Source organism: Patella vulgata, chromosome 9 (assembly GCF_932274485.2).
Source record: "Patella vulgata chromosome 9, xgPatVulg1.2, whole genome shotgun sequence".
Taxonomy (NCBI): Eukaryota; Metazoa; Mollusca; class Gastropoda; family Patellidae; genus Patella; species Patella vulgata.
The window spans coordinates 5,167,771-5,191,800 of NC_065887.2; the positions used below are offsets into that span (position 1 = coordinate 5,167,771).

Consider the following 24,030-nt stretch of genomic DNA (forward strand, 5'->3'; position numbering starts at 1 on the left):
AGGATTTTCCAGCAAGGGTTTGCCCTTGTCACAAGTAGTCCGTGGGACAGGATGGAGGGCCTGACAAGGACAGCTGTCTAGTCTTTTGGATGGGACAAAAAACTGGGCATGCATGTAAAACATCTCTTGACACTTTAAATTCACTTTAAGTGTAGGTCGGAGCACTGCTGTCCGGGAAGCAGAACAGTGGGACGTTAAATCCCATTATATTTCATTTCATTTCTTACAAGGACACGACAACTTCTTGGTTGGTCCTGCTCTGCTATTGTTTACAGTGAGAGTGATTATAGTCTACATACCTTCTACTGTTAAAGGATGGGCCGTTTTAGTTAATTTATCTAATAAATCGTATGGTGATACAAAATACATCAATTCCATGGGTAACCCTAAAAATATAACATAAATAATATACTCTATAGCTATCCGCTTTATAAACAAGGGGATATCAAAATAATTTTTTATTTCAATTGTAGAGACTATGTATGGTCTATACCCCACTCACATGGACATGTTTTGGAAGGCCCAGAGATTGACCATCTCTTTCTTATTAGTCATCAACAACCAATAGATCTGGGGCTCCATGCACAGGGGCGTTCATCAAAGGAGTACAAAACTGGACCCAAATTTTCTAGGTTATTTTTTTTATGTAGGCTTCAATGCTACGCGGTAATCAGTCCGTCCGATGGTTCATTCCTTTATCACAATGGGTATAAACAATTATGCCCCAAAATTGAATTATTCCAATCCCAAAAATACTGATAATCAAGTGAAATCAGGGATTTCGAGCTACAATGCATGCGTGGAGTGCTTAAGAAATTATCTCAACCAACCAGGACAGCCGAAACATAGTCGTTGTGTTTAGTTATGTCACGATTCTACTCACACCACCTCCCTTGTGACAGTGCTGAATTCTGTGTTAATTGCAATTCTGTCAGTTCGGGACCTTCCGGGCTGACAACTGAGCATTCTGAAAATAATACTACGTATGCTTACCTCCCTTTCTAGGTAATAAAATACCTAATGGTGACTTATGAATGTATTTGGCCACACCATTAATAGAACTGAAACAAAAATCAGATAAAAGTAGAAGCAAGCGAATCTACAACTAAGGGAAATAACTCTGTTTTACCACAATTATTTCCCCTTAGACCTCAAAGTTTTGCCATAATTCAACAGAACTGCTCTTTTTTTTACTTTTACAGGTGAGAATCGTGCAATAGACACAAAAGAGCTTATAGACTTATATAAAAACTTTTACTAGGGTGGCTTAAAGATTCATATACATGTACACCCCTATTATAGGTGGTTTGATCCCTGCATTGGCCGAGAAAGTTCATCAGAATTTTCCGGCATGGTTTCCCCTTGTAAGTGGTGCAGGACAGAGGGCCTGAAAAAGACAGCTGTCTATTCATTCGGATGGTATGAAAAACTGAGGTCCTGTGTATACATTGGTGTGCACGTAAAAGATCCCTTGGCGGTTGGATTTCAATATAAGAGTAGACCATAGCGTCTCTGCCCGGGCAAATTTTCCGCATATCACACTGTATGGTGTATGCTCGTCTTCATTAGCCCCAATCGGAGCAGAACAGTAGGACGTTAAACCCATTTGACTTTCTTTTATAGGTTAGAATACTGTGATGAATATCAGAGTGGTTTACATATTTATATACAAACCTTTGAAGTTGTGCTAAACTATTGAGATCTTTCTCAATAGACTGTAAAGCCAAATATGCTTTAGTTTTTATTTTCCTGAAAATACAAAACAGATAATGCCATGATTTACTACAAAATAATAAGTGTATTATGAAGAATGTACGTGGCCATTAGTAAAATATTTACTACAAAATACAAGTGCATTTAGTGAAATCAACTACAGGAGCTACGATTCCTTACTTTGAAAGATATCTGATATGATAACGAATATTGGTTAGTAATTATTTAACCTTAACCAGAAGTGTTGAATTCTTTCAGTTTTTTGGTCATATGACCATGTAATATTGTTTACATACAGGTAGCCAGCTAGAAACAATGGCAGTGAAATATCAACATGTCTTCCTGCCGTTATACTGAATATTGTTTCAGTAAAAATGATCAGAGAAAGAGAGAGAGAGAAAGAGAGAGAGAGAGAGAGATGTCCACTGGACACAAACTAGGTTATTTCGGGACAAACATATGGTTCAATTTTATTACAATAACTCTCTTACATGTAGGGGTCTTTAGCAGTGGGAGGAAACAGGAGGACTCAGAGAAAACCCATGAGGTTGGACAGTCGACCTACTCCTTGTCACGTAAAACCAGGGAATAGAAACCACGCCAGTTGACTCAATGACAGAGCTTATGATACAACGCGTGCATGCGCTAACCATTCGGCCAAAATGAAAGAGAAGATGGAGAATGAATTACACGAAAGATGAAAATATAATAGGAATAATGCGACTGGTATATAATTACACTTACTTATCTCCACTCAGTGAATAAATTTTTTGAAGACCTTCGAGATGTGTGACAAATTCATCAAACTGTCCATTTCTGTCAACAAAAACAACAAATGATTTAGATCTTTAACAATAAAACAAGTAAGGTGGTCGATTGTACATGTAGCACAAATCAGAATTTTTTTTAGTCTGCTTGGCTGAAATTCATGATCTATTGGACAATAATATCCCTCTGATTTGGGAGCAATTTAATAATAATAATAATAATAATGAAGTTTTATATAGCGTCTTCTCCATGTTGACACATGCTCAAAACGCTTTTTGTAATGGCTCTACTGGTAAAACTGTTGAACCAGGAAAGTCTTTAGTGCGGATTTAAATTGGTTAAAAGTTTGTTGATTCTTGATCTGTTGTGGAAGTTCGTTCCATAATCTAGGACCAGCTGAACTGAAAGACCTATACCCATATGACTTTAAATTATATCTTGGAACAACTAGTGACTGTTTATTTTGAGAGCGAAGTGATCTAATAGGGTTGTAGTCATATAAGAGTTCAGATAAGTATTGAGGAGCTGCATTATTGCGACATTTATACACTAATGTTAGTATTTTGTATTTGACTCGCGCCTCAGCAGGTAACCAATGTAAAGAAGCCAGCACATTCTGGATGTGATCAAACTTATGTGTCCTTGTTACTATTCAGGCTGCAGTATTAAGAACCTTTTGGATCTTGGCTAGAAGTGCTTGTGGGATTCCATAGAGTAAACTATTACAATAATCAATCCTTGATAAAATTAGTGATCGCACAAGTAGTTTACAAGCGTCAGCAGTGAGATAGTTTCTGATGTTGCATATACAGCGTAGATGATAGTAGCATGTACGGCATACCATATCAACCTGAGCATCCATTGTCAGAGAAGGATCAAATATCACTCCAAGGTTTCGAACATTTTTGGAGAAATTTATTTCTGAATTACCAATGGTGATTTTAAGATCAGGTAGTAACTTGAGTTGTTGTGATGAACCTACTAAAAGAGCCTCTGTTTTATTGTCATTCAATTTTAGTTTGTTCGCTTTCATCCACTGTTTAACTGCCAGCGAACAGTCAGTAGTTTTTTGTAAGGCATTTCTGATTAGCATAGGACTAGACACACCAATGAGTTGAGTATCATCGGCGTAAGAGTAGTGCCTCTATGATTCCATAGCATTGGTGTTAGCGAGGGAGAGAGAGAAATGGGGATTAACATCCACTCGACACAAACTATTTCATTTCGGGACTAACATATAGTTTAAATTATATTTTAATAATTCCCTTGCATGTATGGGTCTTTAGCAGTGGGAGGAAACCCACAAGGTTGTTCAGACGCCCCTACTCCTTGTCACGTACAACCAGGGAATCGAAACCACACCAGTTGACTCAATGACAGACCTTATGATACAGCGCGCACATGCTAACCATTCGGCCATCCAACCCACCTGCATTGATGTTAGCACCCGATGTAAATGTAAGGGAAATTTTCATGATGAAAACCCACTAAAAGTTGACAAGGGGTTTGCACAATAACACCCCTCTAAATTTGGAAAAGAAGTGTTTATCTGCTAAATAATGGACTCAGTAGATATTAGTTGATACACTAACATTTTTATCTTCCCAAGTTGCCCTGTTTATACCGAGAATTAGTACAGCACCAAGCGCTTCACTACAAACAATACACAGCCAAACCAAACTCTAGTAGAGCCAAACAACGCCAGTGATTCCGGAATACACTAGAGCCAAACAACGCCAGTGATTCCAGAATCTAATAGAGCCAAACAACGCCAGTGATTCCAGAATCTACTAGAGCCAAACAATGCCAGTGATTCCGGTATCTACAAGACCCAAACAACGCCAGTTTAGCGCTGCCAGTGATTCCAGAAATGAGATATATATAGAGAATCTCCTACAAGTCTTTTTTGGTATCTTTTTTGGCTCTGCCAAATTTTTTTTTCTTTATCGACAAGTGTTGATATTTTTTGATAAATAAATATAATTCTTTTCTATACATTTCCCTTTTACTAAACCTGATTACATCAAGGAGTAGTGATACATCATTTTTTGACAGCAATTCAATCATTGAAAAGTCCCTGTGCTTCCATCAAGGTCAATTAAATAAAAATAATTTATTTTTAATAAAAAAAAATGAAATCACTTTTAATAAAAAAATGAACTGCTCTTTGAAAATAAAAAAAGTAGTTCCTTTTTAACTGAACAATCAAATTCATGTAAAGCGATATCGAACTAGATTATGAAATTTATCACAAGTGATATCTACTGTTTAAAACATAGATATGACGTCACCCTTTGATGTTTTTAACCAGTATATAGGAGAATGTACGCTTTTCTTAAACAATCGTCTATTATTTATGAAACTGTTCATTATTTTTATGAAACTGTCCATTATTTTTATGAAACTGTCCATTATTTTCAATAAATAATGGACAGTTTTATAAATAATAGACGATTGTTTAAGAAAATATCAATAATAGACACGTATCTGAAAAATGAACAGGTATTTTGGGATAATTTATTCTCTGAACAAATTAAATTACAGAACATGAAATTACTTTAAAACCTCATAGTTACCGAAATGTCACATGACCGAATGTTGATTTCACGTGTTCGTCTACATAAGGAATTCCACTTAAATCTGTCCGTTATATGTCACTTATCCGTTTAATATAGTATGTTCGGCACTAGATCGATGATACGTTTTTATACGCCCACATTTTCACACCATCTTTGTGGACACTCTACAGGTCATAGCTTGAAATATAGGTATATACATGTATCCCAAAGATCTCGGTTCCTTTCGATATTGACTTGCATGGGACCGTAACTTCATGGATTATGGCCCCTGACTGTACACACTAGAGGTCACAATTATTAGCCCATTTTGATGAAACTGAACATGTGTGTTTATAACCCAAAGATCTCGATTCCTTGCTATATTGGCGCATATCGGACCGTAACGTCCTGGATTATGGCCCCGGATTGAACAAAAAAAACGTGTTTTGAGCCTGTGGAACCTATGCAGGTCACAATTTTTATCCGATTATAAAAAACGTTCAAATATATCATCACAATTTTTACAGCTATTATCTTCCATATCGAGTACATTACCAATGTAATCAGTATCCATATGCTTATCACATAATATATTCTCATTATTAATATTTGTTTTCGACTGTGTTGTAAACATGTCGTCTCCATGTCTGTGTATGCTTGCATTGTATGATTGGAGTGTTTTGTAACATGCATTCATGAGCATGTGCATGTTGTTTTAAGAATATATCCATTATTTTATGGCTTGTTGTTTTAGAAAACTATCCATTATTTGTATCTCTATGGTGCTATGTTTTAAGTTTGATAATAGCCTCAGACTGTCCATTATGTAAATACAAAGAAAAACTTTGGGGCTAACGCCCCTCAGTTGTTCTTTCTATTTACATAATGGACAGTCTTCGGCCATTATCCATCACAGAATGTTTTATTGGGTGATAAAAAAGAACTTACTGTAATATTTCTGTTAATTCAGGACAACTCTGTAAAAATATCAAAAAATATAAATGCAATTATAAAACTTATGGCTGAGACAGCTGTATAACAGATATTTAACAAAATAACAAAAAGCATTTTTATGTATTGTCACGAGCAATAACTCAGCAAACAAATTACATCTCATACGAGAGAGGGATGGGGTTTAACATCCACTCCACACAAACTACATGAAGGTGATTTTGGGATTAACATCTTTCAATTTCATTTCAATAATTTTCTTGCACGTATAGGTCTTTTAGCAGTGGAGGGTGGGGGGGGGGGACTGGAGGATCTGAACAACACTCAGGAGGTTGGGCAGACAACCCTACATGTACTTCTTGTCGTGTACAAGTTGGATGACGAAACCATGCCATTTCACTCCATGACAGACCTTATGATCTAAAGCTTATGTGTTAGATCATTCCGCCGCCCAACCATCAACATCTGCTCAGTTTCAGTTGAAAACAGATAAAAATAAAAAGTGTATTGCATTCACAAGCTATTTTTGGTCGAAATCAGCAAATAATGGATAAATATTGTTAATTTCAAATTTATCTAAGATCTGAAGGCTTTGCATGTACATACAATGTGCCTACACATTTAATCATATTAAGTTCTATTGTGTTTGAATTTATAATATCTCGTCAATGTCAAATACGTGCATGTAGTATAGAATTGTATGTGAATAATATAAAAATATGCCTTTAGTGGCATTTAGCGAGAGGAGACTTATCGAAACATTGTGTTTGTGTATAATAAAACCAGTGATTGTTTTATTTTCCCATATAACTGTGTTACATGTAACCCAGGTATCATTTATTCTTGTGTATCTAGCACTAATTTCTTTCACTTTCGGTTAATATCAAATCTTTGTTTAAAAATTCGTAAAAATTGTTCAAAATCAACAAATATCATCTAATTTGTACTTGTGTCCAGTTTAAAGCTGGCCATTCAATTTTGATAATAATAATATAAAACTTAGTCAAACTGTTGATTTGTTGAACTGGAAGAACCCTATCAAATTTCCAAAATTTTCAATCAAATAGTATATGAATTGTAATACAAATATCTTTAAAGATGCATTATAAAATCTGCTTATTGCAGGTCTTTTTCTGGCTTCAAATCTTATATAAGTTATTATTAAGACAGTTGGAATTAGATAAAAGAACCGGCCGTAGTGCTGCTGTCTTATTAAAATTTCCCTCAGAGCACACTGTATGTCGTATGCCTGTCCTCATTAGGCCCGTCTGATCAGAACAGAAGGACATTAAACAGCATTTCATGCGTAACGAGTTGCTAAAATTATAAGGTAAATTGTTTATGTGGCATTTAGTAACTGGATGAAAATAGCACATGATAAAGACGGGAGATCCGAAACGCCGCTGAAATAACCTCTTCAAGTAACTTGTATTCCATATAATTGTGTCATGTGTTATTGTTACAAGGTAAGGGAGATAAAAAAAATATATCTATATGTATAATAATACTTACGACTGGATCTCCCTGATGGACTATTTTAACATCTTTCACCTTCCCAACAACTTTATCCAACTGTACTTCGATGTAGAACATATCGGATGATATAAATACCTGAACATCGTTTGTAGTATTATAATTCAAACCAACCTGTCTCGCTATAGATTCTAATCTCTCTAACATAGATTGATTATTACACACTGAAATAATAATAATAATAATAATAATAATAATAATAATAATAACAAGCCAACAGTGAGGCTGATGTCCCCCGCCGAAATCCCAAAATAAATAGATGACACATTAATTAATCGCACATTTATTTTTTTCAAAAGTATCGAGCAATCAAATTATACACTAAGTTTGAGCACTCTCTATCAGATAGAATCAAAGTTATCTTGTCCCAAAGCATCGACCAATGTTAATAATTGAACTCAGCCATGACATGACAGCAGAAAATACTCATTATCAAACTTAGTCAAGGTAATGATATAATAAAGCTATACACCAAGTGTCCTCACTCTCACTTAATTAGAACTAAAGTTATCGTGTCCCAAAGCATCAACCAATCAAATTGCTTATCCCTGCTTACTCTAAGCAAAAAATTCTCATCTTCACACTCCATCAAGGCATTCACCTAATAGCCACCTATGCCAAGTGTGAACATTCTAACTCAACTAGAATGAGAGTTATTGTGTTCTAAAGTCTCGACCAATCAAATTGCTTATCTCTGCTTAACCTAAGCACAAAATGCTCATCTTCGAACTCCATCAAGACATTAACCTAATAAACACCTACACCAAGTTTGAACATTCTAGCTCAATTAGAAAAGGAGTTAATGTGTTCCAAAGTCTCGGCCAATCAAATTGCTTATCGCTCTGCTTACCCTAAGCAGAAAATGCTCATTATCGAGACTTAGTCAAGGTATTGATATAATAAAGCTATACACCAAGTGTCCTCACTCTCCCTTTTAATTAGAACTAAAGTTATCAGGTCCCAAAGCATCAACCAATCAAATTGCTTATCTCTGCTTACCCTAAGCGGAAAATGCTCATCTTCGAACTCCATCAAGGCATTGACCTAATCAACACATACACCAAGTTTGAACATTCTAGCTCAATTAGGAAGAGAGTTATCGTGCCCCAAAGTATCAACCAATCAAATTGCTTATCTCTGCTTACCCTAAGCGGAAAATGCTCATCTTCGAACTCCATCAAGGCATTGACCTAATAAACACATACACCAAGTTTGAACATTCTAGCTCAATTAAAAGTTATCGTGTCCCAAAGCATCAACCAATCAAATTGCTTATCTCTGCTTACCCTAAGCGGAAAATGCTCATCTTCGAACTCCATCAAGGCATTGACCTAATCAACACATACACCAAGTTTGAACATTCTAGCCCAATTAGGAAGAGAGTTATCGTGTCCCAAAGCATCAACCAATCAAATTGCTTATCTCTGCTTACCCTAAGCGGAAAATGCTCATCTTCGAACTCCATCAAGGCATTGACCTAATAAACACATACACCAAGTTTGAACATTCTAGCTCAATTAGGAAGAGAGTTATTGTGTCCCAAAAAGTGTGACGGACAGACAGACAGACAGACAGACAGACAGACAGACAGACAGACGGACGAACCCATTTTAATAGTCCCCTGCTTTCTTCGAAAGGCGGGGGACAATAAATTGATTACAAAGAGCGAGAGAGAGAGAGAGAGAGAGAGAGAGAGAGAGATGGGGTTTAACGTCCACTCCACACAAACTAGGTCATTTCGGGACTAACACATGGTTCAATTTTATTTCAATAATTCGCATGAGCATAGGGGTCTTTAGCAGTGGGGGGAAACCGGAGGACCAGTAGCAGAGGTCGCAGTGGATCAACTTCGAGTTGCGTAAAAATACGCAGACATTCCAAAATTTTGCATTTTTGTCCTCTACATCTGCGTGACTTAGAGCCTCTCAAAATACTCAATATAGAAGCATGTAAAGTCGTTTTGTGAACAACCCTATTTTAAGCGTCCTTATTTCATTGATAGGCCTACTGTATTTAGTCTAATGATGACTGGAGGTTAACAGCATGTCTGTGGTTGACGGCACAGTCATTTATCTTTCACTTCGACAGGACGTAAGTCGGAAAGAGAAAACTATCGCTATGAAAGCCAACATTTGATTGGCTGAATGTAAACAGTATATCTTGTTCTAGCCAATCCCAAGTCTTGTATGAAATGAGCTTTACTGCTTCCAAAAGGATAGCTACGTAGGCTTACCGCCATGAACTTATGAATGAAATAAGAGGAAATATAAAAAACTACGGAGACTACGCACAGTAGAGGTGTGTAAATGCCAGGTGAAGCACATAAATTGTACAAACTACGACACAGAATAATCTAATTATTCTCACGTCAGGGAAATTTTCTGCGTGTAAATTACGCAGCGTCCGTCAATATTTGCGTTTATTTTGAAAAAAATGCGTGAAATACGCAGATTTTCGCATAACTGCGACCTCTGAGTCCAGGAGAAAACCCACGGGGTTGGACCGGCGACCCTACTCGTTGTCACGTACAGTGTACAACCGGGGAATCAAAACCCCACCAGTTGACTCAATGACAGACCGTATGATACAGCGCTAACCATTCGTATGCTAACCATTCGGCCATCCACCCACCAAATTGATTACAGAACATAGTGATTTGTGATACATTATTATTATTCAATTTGTTAAAGGTACATGTACATGTACTTTATATTTCATTATACAATGTATGTTGCATACTGTTGTTTCAAGAGTACGCTACTCCCTACCCTACATGTATAGTGTACATGAAGCATATCAGGACTGGCATTTATGATAGTGGCGTCACCTATTGCTGTAAATTTTTGTAAAATCATGAACAATGATTTTCGTATACAGCACCCCCAGAAAACTGCTAATGACAAACATTTATAACACAACACAATCATAAATATACAGTGAAAAACACCAATAATTGCCATTTTGGTGATAATTGCTTACTGTAGAATGTAGGTCATTCTGAAAGATGGCGGATATTCCCAGATCGACGCCTAATACTACGATTTTCGTATTTAGCACTCATAAATTTGTTATGAAACATTTGGGCGCCATTATGATTGACTTGCTTTTTCTCAAAAGTTACTTTCCAGACCAGGTTCAGAGATCGGTCATTTTTTTTTATCCTATTCAAACCAACCAAACATCATTTTGAAGGAACAGTATAGAGATACAATGTACTGAATGTACATGTAGGGAAAGTGAAACTAACAATAACTCAATTTCCCTTTAATTCCTCATTGTGACTCATTTGCCGGCAGGGGTCACATATAATAATATTACATGTACAATGTAAACATTTACAAAATTACACAACAATATAATATTATATACACCATCACAATATAGAGAGACATACATACATGTATAGAGGGTTTAACGTCATAAGGTCATAGTAAAGGTATACATGTATCTTCAATTCAAAAATTATGTAAATTGCAAGTAGGGGATCTTAAACAGTGGGAGGAATCAAGTGTCGAACCCATGCCACTTGATTCAATGAAAGCTCTAATAATCTATAGCAGACACAATAGACCAAATATTTACCCCCTCCGAAATCCTACATTACTGACTAAGTCAAAGGAAGCTGTTTTTACTGTGAAATAACACAAATTATATAATGTTGATTTATAATAAATTATCAATTTGTGTAGCGTAGAGCCCTGAAACACTTCCTTAGTGATGTTTAATGAAACCGAACGTATTATAACTTTCCTTCCTCTAATTTCAACCTTGGGCAACCTTGGTTTACAATCTTGAATAGACTAAACAGCAGTCACAAGAGAGAGAGAAATGGACATTAACGTTAACTTCACACACACTACATTGTGACTACATGTAGGTCATTTCGGGACTAAGATATGGTTCAATTTTATTTCAATAATTCGCTTTTGTGTTGGGGTCTGTAGCAGTGGGAGGAAATCGGAGGACCTGAAGAAAACCCACGAGGTTGGACAGGCCAGTTGACTCAATGACAGACCTTATGATACACGCACAGGCCCCAACCATTTGGCCATCCAACGCCCCACCCGACCCCAGCAGTCACAAATACATGTACATACAGGTGTAAATATATTGTAGTATAATTTACCTTTAATTGCTTTTTGTAATGTATCCAAACATTTTTGTATAAGAGGTTTATCAGCAGTATCAAAATGGCGTTTTTCCTGAAAACATACAAATATAAATATTTACTAACAACAGATATAATACTATATCAACCATAACCCCAGCAGTGGGAGGAAATCTGAGGACCCAGAGAAAACCCATGAGGTTGGGCAGGTGACCCTACTCCTTGTCACGTACAACTGGTGATTCGAAACCATGCCAGTTGACTCAATGACAGGCCTTATGAAGTTATGATACAGCGCGCACATGCTAACCATTCGGCCATCCAACCCCCCAATCTGGTTAAAACACAGATCCTATTTCGTTTCGTTTTTATAGTTCAAAATTTCGTTTTACATGTACTTGTCTTTACTACATGTACACTTGGATCTGGAAGAGTTGTTATTTAACTCGTGTTCTGAATGGTGTCAGGGATAAGCCAATGAAACGGTCTATTACTGCGAGCTTTAAGCGTGTTTTGCACGGAACTGTGGGTAATCCACTAGTAACATCAATGCTGATTGGTTAATTAAATGTCTGACATCATAGGGTCATAAGTCGGTCTTTTGACCCCTGACGTGACCTACATGTACATGTATCACTACAACCGGTCAGATCTTCATGTAGTGTAGGCCATCGAAAGTATAAAAAAACAAAACGAAATATAGATCTGTATTTTAATCAGGTTGTCCAACCCCCCAATTCTACATTAAACATACATGTACATTATGGTATGCAAGAGCTAAATCTGTCTATCACAGGTCTTTCTTTAGGCCTGAAATTATTAATTAGACATCATTTAACTGACCCAGGTGATAATCAACTCTCGATGGCATCGCTAGCCTACGATATTAAATAGATTAGAACAGTTCAGCCATACATGTATTTTGAATTAAGCTAAAAATGGAGGAGCGAGACTTAGCTTCAAACAACCAGTATGGTGGTTGAAATTATTGCACAGGTCTTTGACAAACCTTCGAAGGTTAATATCTTCGCTCGCAATAGAGTCATTTGAATGAAATTTTCAAATTATTCATTTGCATCATCTATTTTCGAACTACATGTACAGCAAGAATGACTAGCTCTTTATCTAAATCTTACATAATGTATCTTTAAGGAACAAGTGGGTAATTCTCCAAGTTAGACCATTTTTGCATATATATGTAAATAAATGTACACCCTACTCTTACATGTGTATATCGAATTTCAACTGCCAAGGGTTCTTTTACGACTTTACGTTGTCCCTTGCCAGACTTTCCTTCCTGCAAAACTGACAAAGGGTGGGGGGGAACCACGCCGGAAAATCCTGATGAATTTTCTCAGCCAGGGTAACAATACATCTTACTCACTGAGCCACCTTGGCGCCATTCTGTGAGAAAACGTATCAATATTTCACAGAGAAAATAGTTGAACCAGTATCATTACATAATGAATTACACGACCATCCAATAATTCAAGCTGTTATTGATTATTGCATGTGTATTATATTAAATAACCCAAGTTATGTTTTTCCACTGATTACAATGGCATCTGCTTTTACTTTATCAGCTGCAGTTTTCATCCAATAATATAAAAAAAAATCGCCAGAACATTTTGTTTTTACATGTACATGTAATATTGATTATCACTATCAGACAGTTACTGTTCATCAATTACATAATATAAGGTATGTGCATGTGTACATGAACTCTCAGAGAAATTTGTTTGGGATACGTGGTAGGGGGATGTGGGTGGGGGTGGGGGGATGGGTGAGTTGGGGGGGGGGAGGGAGGGACGGGAGAGGGTGAGTTGGGGTTTAATGTCCACTCGACTGAAACTACGTCATTTCAGGAATAACATACACGTACACAGGTAGTTCAATTCTACATACATGTACATATCTCAATAATTTGACTGTGGGTAGGGGTCTTTTATTTAGCTGTGGGAGGAAACCAGAGGTTCTAGAGATACCAAGAGGTTGGACACTGCACAGACTACCGTACTCCTTGTCACGTATAAGCTTTGAATCAAAACCACACAACTTGACTCAATGAGAGAAAGGAAATGAAATGATTTTGAACGTCCTACATGTACGCGTACATGTACTTACATGTACATGTAATCTCATGATCTAAATATGTTTGAATGAAGATGGCACATATTTGTTTATCCTCATTATATATTTTTATAAATCCCAGAAGGAACCATGGAAGCAACAATCTTATTTTAAAAATTTCCATGAAATCGGGAAGGTTTGAAAAAGTTGGAAATGTCTAAACTTGCCCCGGCTTAATATCCAGAAGATCCATGGTGTGATTCTCGTGACGGCTGAGAAGCTCCCTGAGATTTCCTGCGTGGATTCCCCTTGTACATGTATATGGTGCAAGGGTGTCTAATCATTCGGATGGGATTAAAAACCATGATCCCCAACGGACTACTCATATTTCGAATTACAACTGTCACAAAAATTCTGTTACATGTACATGTACATGTTATTGTAAGTCATAAAGTACACGGGACAGACGTGTAGTTTCTTTTTTGGACCATCAGAACAACTAGACACTATTCAGGTGTAGTTAGCCAGCGTCTCATTCACTGAGTCCCCACAGCTTCCCATGTACTAAAGTTGATCCAATTCATCTAATACATACATGTATGTACATGTACAATACAAAAATAGGAACTTACTGTCATATTGGGTATTCTTGATAATTTCTTATCCACCCAGGATTTGTGCTGTGGGTTGCGAGCTCGTAGTTTTTCCATTAGCGTGGCCAATCGCAGCTTTTTCTCAACACCTGAAAATATATAATACAAGACAATATAACTACATGTATTGATAATGTTAATAATAAAGTGAATTGTTGTCATGTCAATAAACACTGTAACCTGGGTATCATTTAATCTTGCGCACTTAGCATTAATTTTTTTAACATTCATTCAATCTCATATCTTTGTTTAAAAATTCATAAATATCATCTAAAATCACCCCAAATGATGTAATTTGTACAGTGACACGTGTACATATTAGAAGATGCAGCCTGTGTCAATATATCCACTGTTATACGTGTAAGGATATGTATAGTTTATATATACATGTACATATGATTGTAGATACAGAGTATGTAATAATGGTGTACTGTATATGTACATATTGTAACACCTGGAAATCTACATGCATACACCTACATTTACATGGTACATGTACATGTAAATTATTCATATCCTTAAAAGAAAATGAGTATAAAATCACTTTGGGGTACACATATGTATTCAATGCAATCAGTGACTGCTGACATTCAGACAAAAACTATGAGGTTATTTCGGGACTAACATATGGTAAAATCTTATTTCAAACATGTACATGTAGCAGATGGAGGAAACAGGAGGACCCAGAGAAAACTCATGAGGTTGGCCATTTGACTAGTACATGTATCTTTTGTGACATATAAGCTTGGGGTTGAAATTACGCCACTTGACTCAATGACAGTCCTTATGATCTAAAGCACACTCGTTCGACCACTAGACAAACCCTCAAAAAATCTCAATCCTGGAGTATACATGTACATGTACATATTAACAGATTTCACTGTTAGAGTATAATGGGCTTCACTGATAGGGTAGGGAGTGAATCTTTTCATCCCAAAACCATTACACTGACAGATAGGACTGTTTACATGTACATATACTGGATACTGTAAAGGGAATGTGCTGAAAATTTCAGTCAAATAGCTCCACCCTGTACTAAGATACATGTATTGGCGTTTTAATTTTAGGCCTAAAGTCGGTACGATAAAAAAACATACATCTACATGTAGTCTCGATTATCCATTTTTGGATTAAATCATCAATGAGCGTTGAGCAGCAAATCGGATTCAAATACAGTGAAAATCTGACAGATACAGTAAGATGGCATCGAGAGTTGCTTAAGCTCTTTCCATCTTAATAAATGACTAATTACATTTCGGGCCCAAAGACTGACTTCCAATAGGCAGATTTAGCTCTGGGATAATGAGGGGTTCATTTGACACAAGCTACATCTAATATTATATGGTACATGTACATTGCATTTCAATAATTTGTTTTCGACTATGGGTCATTGACAGTGGGTGGAAGAAATCAAAGGTTAGACAGACGATCCTACTCCTAGGCTATGGATCGGTGAGATCGAAACCACACCACATGATTCCATGACACACCTTATATATTCTAAACCGCATGCATAAAGACCAATCAACCTGGGCTGTCGGTAATTTTTCACAGTTGATTAGCAGCACTGCTAATAAGTGCTAATCAATAAGTCCAATTTTGCCAAATTTGATTAGCAAATTTAAAAATTGATTAGCAGTTTTTCAGTTTCAATGTAAAACACCTAAATAACAAGATATTACTTTAATTCATAACAAATATAATTAGATTCCATTCTGACTATTCTTAGATTTTTCAGCACTGCCACAAGCACTGGTGACAGTTTGTGAATGTGATGTAGATATTTACATGTAGTTAGGTCTTATGTCTGAAGCCAATTCTTGACAGTGACTTCCGAATCCCCACTAATTTTAATTGTTATTTTTTTGTTACGTTAGAAATCTTCGTTAGAACACAATTTCTTCTGCTTTTTATCGTGTATTACTATTTTTGTCCAATCGGGCGCACCTCGATTAACTAGACACACGCAATATAAACAATAATATTTTACTGGAATGTTTACTTTGATTTATCATTTTACAATACCTTAACATGTACATATGTACATGTATTTATTTTTTCTATATTTTATTTACAATACATGTACGTGGGGGATACACTGGATTTATTTCATTCAAAATGAATATGATATAATTACTTGATGTCTCGCAACCTGAGTTGTACTACTTGATTCCCTATTTCCAGTTTAATAGTCCCTATTCATATATAGTATAGTATTGTGTCTGGGTAGTTCGAGAAGAAAATGTCACACGGAGAATTCAGTTTTGTTTATAAAATTTTATTCAACATTTTATACACGTTGAAAGTGTTGAGTAAGCCTTCTAGTCTTCAAAATGTGGATTATTCTTGTGTCAATATCCAAAATGACAGGCGTATTAATGATTCACAGTAACTGCAAATCAAAAACGTTAGATTTTAATTTTTTGTTAGCAACAGACAAAATATGTATCGCAAATTGCGCTGCGATACTGGTTGTCGGCAGCCCTACAATCAACCAATCATCCTTTTCTTGTTTACAAAAAGGTTATGACATTTATGCTTTTGATATTTGTGTAAAACTAAAAAAAATATTGAAATGTCGAGCGTGATGTGATAGTCAGCTAAATAAATGATCACAATTTTTTCTTATCATCATCGTTAATATACTGATTTACGACATATAAATTATAAAACTTTGTCGCATTGTATAAAACATACATTATGCAAGATCTAAATCTGTCTATTGCAGGTCTTTCTTTCGGCCTGGGCTGAAATGTTATAAATCATTAATTAGATTTAACATAATATAACAAGATCATAATCAACTCTCCATGTCATGGGATACTCAAGATTTTAACTAGATTAGAACAGTTTGCCATTTAAAAATTTAATTTAAAAATGGGAAAGCGAGGCTAAGTCTCGAATATACAAGTGCCCTTGTTACCACTATGCACACATCTTGTCAAAACTACAAACAGTGATAACTTGGCTCAGAAGTAATTTGAATGAAATTTTCAATGTTTTCATTGTACATTATCTATTTTTGAGCTATTCTAGCAAGAACGATCAGTTCATCATCTAAATCTTACATAATGTATCTTTAACTATAGACTACAGTATTGTCATTGATAATTATATAAAATACAATACATGTATGTATGGTGTCTTTGAAAGGCATTTAGTGAAAGTGATACATAATAACAGACAGCTTTATGGATGACATTCACTAGGTTTATTAACTGCAACGTTTCAATGAGGTTACTCTCACCGTTATCAAGCAATGATACAATCAACATGTTACAGAAGGTTATATACAAACAGATAACAATAAACTAATTAACAAAATAAGGCCGAAGCCATTCCAAGTCATACCTAAGTAAACTATTATTAATCAATGAGAAACCCTTAAAGGGGGGGATGGAATGTACAAATCATGCTAAAACAACAACTATCATAATTAAACCCTTAATTTCCATATTGCAAATAAAGACTACAAAATTTAAAAGTAAAGATTAAATCATTTAAAAAAAACTATGAATGAGAAACCATGTTGTTGTTGATACCATTAATGACCCTCTCCATTAGACAACAAGATGTAACCAATCACAAATATTATAACAAAATATATCTAGTGGTCTAACTTATGCAGAGTTAAAAACCATAATAAATGGAAATAAACATACAGTTCCTACCAAATTTTTGAGACCAGAATCGCGCCGACGCGGCGAAAAAAAACACTCCGAATTCTCTTAGATTTCACGGTGAAATTTCGCTTAATTCCGCGGCGATTTTTCTCTAAGATTCGCCGTGTTTCTCTAGGAATTCGCCGTGTTTCTCTAGGAATTCACCGTGTTTCTCTAGGAATTCACCGTGTTTCTCTAGGAATTCACCGTGTTTCGGTAAAAGTACATCGTGCTTTGCCGTGCTTCCCGCAAGGAATTTGCGAGCCTACCTTAAGCTAGGGTCGAACTAATATTGTCTATAATACATTTGTAAATTGAAGGGGTTGTAATATAGTAATGCTCCCGGGAATATGTTTAAAGTACAGGCCGATTTGAATAACAAATGAGTTAGGTAATCTCGGGGAGACATTTACCGGCATTCTGTATAGGTTAGGATTTTTTTCCCCAACGCACTGTATACATGTACATACATAACGCCGGCGAAAATGTATGCCAAAATAAACAACTTACAATTTTTTAAACGTATCATTACATCTTCGTCTATAACTTAGATGTAACCCACCAATTATTGGCTGCTATCAAATCCAAACTTTAAATTATATATTTGTACGATGAGATTTTACACACTACTTCATAACCCGCAGCTTCAGTTAAACTAAATCAACGCCCCATAAAGCACAGCGCCATAAATCACTTCCGCAATGCGTTAGTCACGTGGTCAGAAACGCGCGAAAACCTGAGCTGTTGGGTTCGACACGGGGACTATATTCTTAGCAAATCTTGACTGTCACCGGTATATGATAACAATGTATTATGACGTATTAAAACAATTCACCATGAAGCACATCAAAGACAATCAGTTAAAACAACGATAACTGAGTAGTGATTAATTCGTATTATCTGTACTCATCCGTGTTAATAGCTGCAATAATTCTTAATCACGGCTACAATTGATACTCTATTCGGGGCTTTGAGCAAGTAAAATTAGGTTTAATAAGTAATTATGTTACAGTTATTCTGTATTTTCTAGCAAAACGGAAGAGTTGTTTTAATAAATTGATAATTGTGTTTTAATATGTATCTGTTTTCTTTGAATTAATAAAGTGTTATGTATTACCCGTGGTATTTTGTCACAATGAAGCAAAACCAAGATGTTTTCTTAGGGAGCCAGACTTTGTTTGTATATAGAAGAGCTTGAATCTGATGATTACATTGTATTAACCACCTGAATGGGTCAAATTTAAACAATGACATGGCTTCCTGTAGATTTGTCGAAAGCCTTTGTCTCTTAGCTTGGTGGTTGAGAAGTATTATCGTTTGTTTTATATAAAATTAATTGGAGTAAATAGAATCAAAGAACTTTTGCCGATACCTTGTACGTATAAATGGCAGGTTATAGTCGAATGGTTTATTTCGAGATTATTCAATACGACAGGTTATCATTAATTCAATACGGCATCATGTGGAGAAATCAAACCAAGGAGTACTCGCATTATCTGGTTAAGTTTGACGACGGTGGCTTACTGATTGTTCCCAGAAGTAGGATATTAGAAGAGGGTAGGATTGCGGAGAATGGGAAGTACAAGGTGCAATATAACAAACCCGAAGATGTGTCTGACGCTGTTATTATAAAGACTGGAGACTACTTGACATTGTCAAGGCTAAAGAGGGAGATGGGACAAAAGAAGAAAGATGAGCATCAAAAGAACCCCAGTACAATCCCGACACCAAAGCGTACCTTAACGACGAGTCGCTTACCCCAACCGAAAAGAAAGGTAAATAGTTTTCACAAAAACAACATAACAAAAATATACAACAATTTAATAATTTTATTACAATCGTTTTCTGACTTTAGGGTCGTTTAGGAGTTTTTGATTAAAATGATTACTGTCCTTCCCGAATGAACGTTCGGACCCAAAAAGTCTTTTAGGCATATCAGCCGTGGCTTTCCCACCCACCACCACAACAACCGGAACAACCTTGTACATGTGATCAATAAAGCGATTACATATGTCACGCGTAAGCACGTTGTACCAAAAGTCTTGGCAGTAATTACAGAGTTCTTCTTTTGTGGTGGGGTTCTTTTTCGATACGTAGCGCTTCAGCATATTCCACACCATTTCGATTGGATTTAAGTCTGGGCTTTCGGGGGGGGTGCACCACCAGTTAATGTTATTGTCCTCCATAAATGTTTTTGCAAGTCGGGATGTGTGCTTTGGATCATTATCCTGTTGGAAGCGATGTCCATCGTGAAATCTCTTATTTATGAATGGTAGTAAAGTTTTTTTTAAAATTTCCTCTGTATAGAAAACACTGTCCATAATACCATCAAATATAAGAAGTTGGCTTTTTCCTTTACGACTAATACCCCCCCACAAGTGAACTTTGTATGGGTGTTTTGGGCGACACTGTTGTGGTGCTCTCTGATCTTTTTGTCTATATGCAACTGTTTTGTTATCGTGTAGTTGTATTGAGCATTCGTCTGTAAATATCACATTATCAAACTGGTCATTGGTCTCTAATAAATGTCTACAGAATTCAACCCTTTTTTCTTTATTCTGGTCTCTGATTAGTTGACAATATCGTGGTTTCGTTGATGTATAACCGGCAAAATCAATGGCGCGTCTGACTGTACTAATCGAGGTGTCTGTGCCGTGTGCTGAAAGTGTTTTCTGGATATCCCTGGCAGACTGTGCTGGGTTCTGTTGAAATTCGTTATCAATAAATACTATGTCATCGGAACACAAGTTGTTAAAATGGTGGGTTTTTTCAGTCAATACGCACTTGTTGTCAAATCGTCCTTCAATATATGCGGTTACCGTATATTTTACACCGGACAAAGACACATTCACATTAGATTGGTTAAGGTATCTATGTATAGCAGAACACTTCCAGTCTTTCTTGTGGAGTTCAACAATTTTTAATTTATCCAAGTGTGGTATACGAGTAGCAGGCATTTTTATGAATTGAGCTACTGGTTTCTTGGGTTTTATGGAGGAATCGACTACGACAATACACATGAACAGATATGCAAAAAATATACATGCGCACACGTGTCATCATATTTATATATTCAAATGGTTTCAGTCTAATTAACAAGTGACATGTCAATGTGCCGTGTCTATTCCATGGTGTGACAAATTAAGAAATGGCTGAGGTCAGACACAAAGTTACTGCTAAGTGTTAGAGTTCTTATCAGTAAATTAATTAACCCAAGTCTCTTAATTTCATGTTCAGCTTAGAAAACAAGCGAGTACTTTGGAAAATATTTTAAAATTAAAACTCGCAGCCATTTTCCATAATAGCAATGTAGTACAGATTTATATAGTGCATCTGAGACAAGCAGTTCAAACTTATTTGTCTTTTTTTTCATCTGATGTCATTATTAAATATTAAAAGTCCAATTCTTTAACCCTCAAAATATTGAAGTGTTGTTGAATGAATAAAAATAAATATATTTTATTCTCTTGTCTTTTCAGAAAATGGCATCAGTTATCCGTCGAACGACGCTAGAAAGTTTCAGTTCCAATGACCCACGTGATCTGTCAATTTCTAATGTATCCTCGAGCTCCTATTCAACTAGCTCAACACCAGAATCAGTCTTCCAGGCATCATCAAGAATACCAGTGCCCGTACGTGTAACAGTACCCCGAGATGTCGAATCGCCCTCTACGTCTGAAGAACAGTCCCTCCTGCAAGCCCTGCCAGATTTACAAGATTGTGAAATTACATGTAGGCAGCTTTTTAGGACACCTAATAGGAACAGGCAGAAAACACTCTCAGCAGTAGAAAGGTACATGAAGACAATGAATAAAAAGCAGCATGAACTACAACTAGAAGTCAAGGGACTGCGACAAGAATTAAAGGATATGAATAATCTTGTTTTGTTGATACTACAGAGACTCCCCCCTCATGGCGAGGGACAAGATCAGCAGATACCACCAGTACCTAGTCCCCAGCCCGCCACACAGACGCTGCCAACGCCTGAAACTGACACATCAAAATTTGGTGATATCCCACCGGAATTTCGTATTTCTGCTGAAGATCTGAACGCCATGCACCTCCATGCTTTTAATGCCGGCCATTTCGCAACTAAAATAGTACAAAGACTTTTTCCGGAACTGACCGGACCCGACAACTTACGGCAGAAATATTCGTATTTCGGTGGGGGTAGATGCAATAAGCTAGAACTCGATACACGACGGAAATCATTCGTCGTAAGATATGTTTTACATCATTATCCTCAAGTGCAAGAAAAACATGCCTGGCAAGAGCGCGTGGTCGTAAAGATTAACGAATTTCTAAGACGAAAATGAATTTTATGTGTGTATAGACAAAAAAATTTTTAAATAGAAAAAAACAAACATTTTATGTGTGTGTGTAGACAAAATATTTTTTAAAAAGAAGAAAAAAAAGGTGTTTGCGATGGATTTGAATACATTGTTTACCAAGTGTCAAGACTTTATGTGAGTAAATACATGTACTAACTGCAATAAAAAATGAATTCACTTTTAGTGCATGTATGATTATTAAATTTTGACTGTAAAATATTATGATTTGTATACATTGTGCATATGTATTACATGTACATGTTTAACCTAATTTCGATTTTCAATAAAAATCATGTCAATGGAACCAAAAGAATATATTGTATGATTATTTAATTTTGACTGTAAAATATTATGATTTGTATACGTTGTACATTTGTATTACATGATTAACTTACTTTCGATTTTCAATAAAAATCATGACAATGGAACCAAAAGAATAAAATGCTACCCAAAACATCTCTTTAATTGTCGGTTATGGATTTATTATGCAATATCGATGCAGGTTCAATCACGAAACTTGCGCTTACACCGTCTAGTATAGCTTTTGAGCTGCTGATATGTATATGCAGTAGAAAATCGGGAAGTTGAACGTACGAAGGAATGGAATCATTCAGAAGTGTACTCAAAATAAGTAAATTATAACGGGGTGATGACGAGAATTAACACACGTGTGGCCATTGTATAAATATATGCCATGTACGCGTCTGTGTGAAATGGCTTTATTTAATATCCGCTTCTACCGAAATGAAATGAGGGGCACCCAGTAGATGTATATTGTCACAGTACCCCTTCCCACCCATATTGTTTTAATGCGTCATAATACATTGATATTATGTACCGGTGACAGTCAAGATTTGCTAAGAATATAGTCCCCGTGTCGAACCCAACATCTCATGTTTTCGCGCGTTTCAGACCACGTGACTAACGGTTAACCACATTGCGGAAGTGATTTATGGCGTTGTGCTTTATGGATTTAGTTTAACTAAAGCTGCGAGTAATGAAGTAGTGTGTAAAATCTCATCGTATATAATTCAAAGTTTGGATTTGGTAGCAGCCAATAAGATGAAATGATACGTTGTAAGTTATTCATTGTTTACATACGCCGTACACGGTGGCACCACGTTATACATGTACAGTGTGTTAGAAATAAAAAAATACGACCGTAGCTGCCTCGCCAACGGTTAACATATCTTGTATTCAACTTAAATAAATTACATTTTCCGTCAACATGCTTACATCGGGATGATATCGGCACTCAAGCGATTCACCGTGTTCCACCGCGAAACACTATAATTCACCGTGAAACACCCTATTTCGCGGTGATTTGGCAAGCTGCCGTTTCGCTAGCGATTCTCCGAGATTCCACCGTGAAATAGAGTGTTTTTCCACGGTGTTCGGTGTTTCTAGTCTCAAACTCCAGACACGTAGTGTATATGACTCTGTTAAAAGGTTATCCCAAAGTTAAAACATTAAAACACAAATAAAACACAACTGCAACAGTACCGGTAAGGTTGTTCCATATGAGTGACAGCTCAAGGGTGGTGTTTGGGACTTGAACACGTAACAAGCACAAACCAATATTATAGACCTACGTGCTTGTTACGTTGAAACGTTGCAGTTAATAAACCTAGTGAATGTCATCTATAAAGCTGTCTGTTATTACATGTATGTATATCAACGTTG

General features: G+C 36.2%; 2 protein-coding genes across 3 annotated transcripts in view; one reads left to right on the top strand and one right to left on the bottom strand.

Moving 5' to 3' along the window:
• The window catches only part of LOC126832214 (mediator of RNA polymerase II transcription subunit 1), a 43,295-nt gene that overhangs the window by 12,618 nt on the left and 6,647 nt on the right, over nt 1–24,030 (bottom strand). For both annotated transcript variants that reach the window (XM_050562929.1, XM_050562931.1), the window contains exons 2-9: nt 14,334–14,443; nt 11,650–11,725; nt 7,503–7,687; nt 5,988–6,016; nt 2,458–2,529; nt 1,675–1,749; nt 994–1,061; nt 300–386 (exon numbers count right to left, since the gene is read on the bottom strand). In XM_050562929.1, coding sequence (XP_050418886.1) covers nt 300–386; nt 994–1,061; nt 1,675–1,749; nt 2,458–2,529; nt 5,988–6,016; nt 7,503–7,687; nt 11,650–11,725; nt 14,334–14,443 — 702 coding nt within the window. The remainder of the gene's footprint in view (nt 1–299; nt 387–993; nt 1,062–1,674; nt 1,750–2,457; nt 2,530–5,987; nt 6,017–7,502; nt 7,688–11,649; nt 11,726–14,333; nt 14,444–24,030) is intronic.
• LOC126832219 (uncharacterized) lies at nt 19,108–23,199 on the top strand. Its single transcript, XM_050562940.2, has 2 exons — nt 19,108–19,791; nt 21,496–23,199. Exons 1-2 carry the CDS (start codon nt 19,402–19,404, stop codon nt 22,330–22,332), a joined length of 1,227 nt encoding a protein of 408 aa, XP_050418897.1. The 5' UTR covers nt 19,108–19,401; the 3' UTR covers nt 22,333–23,199.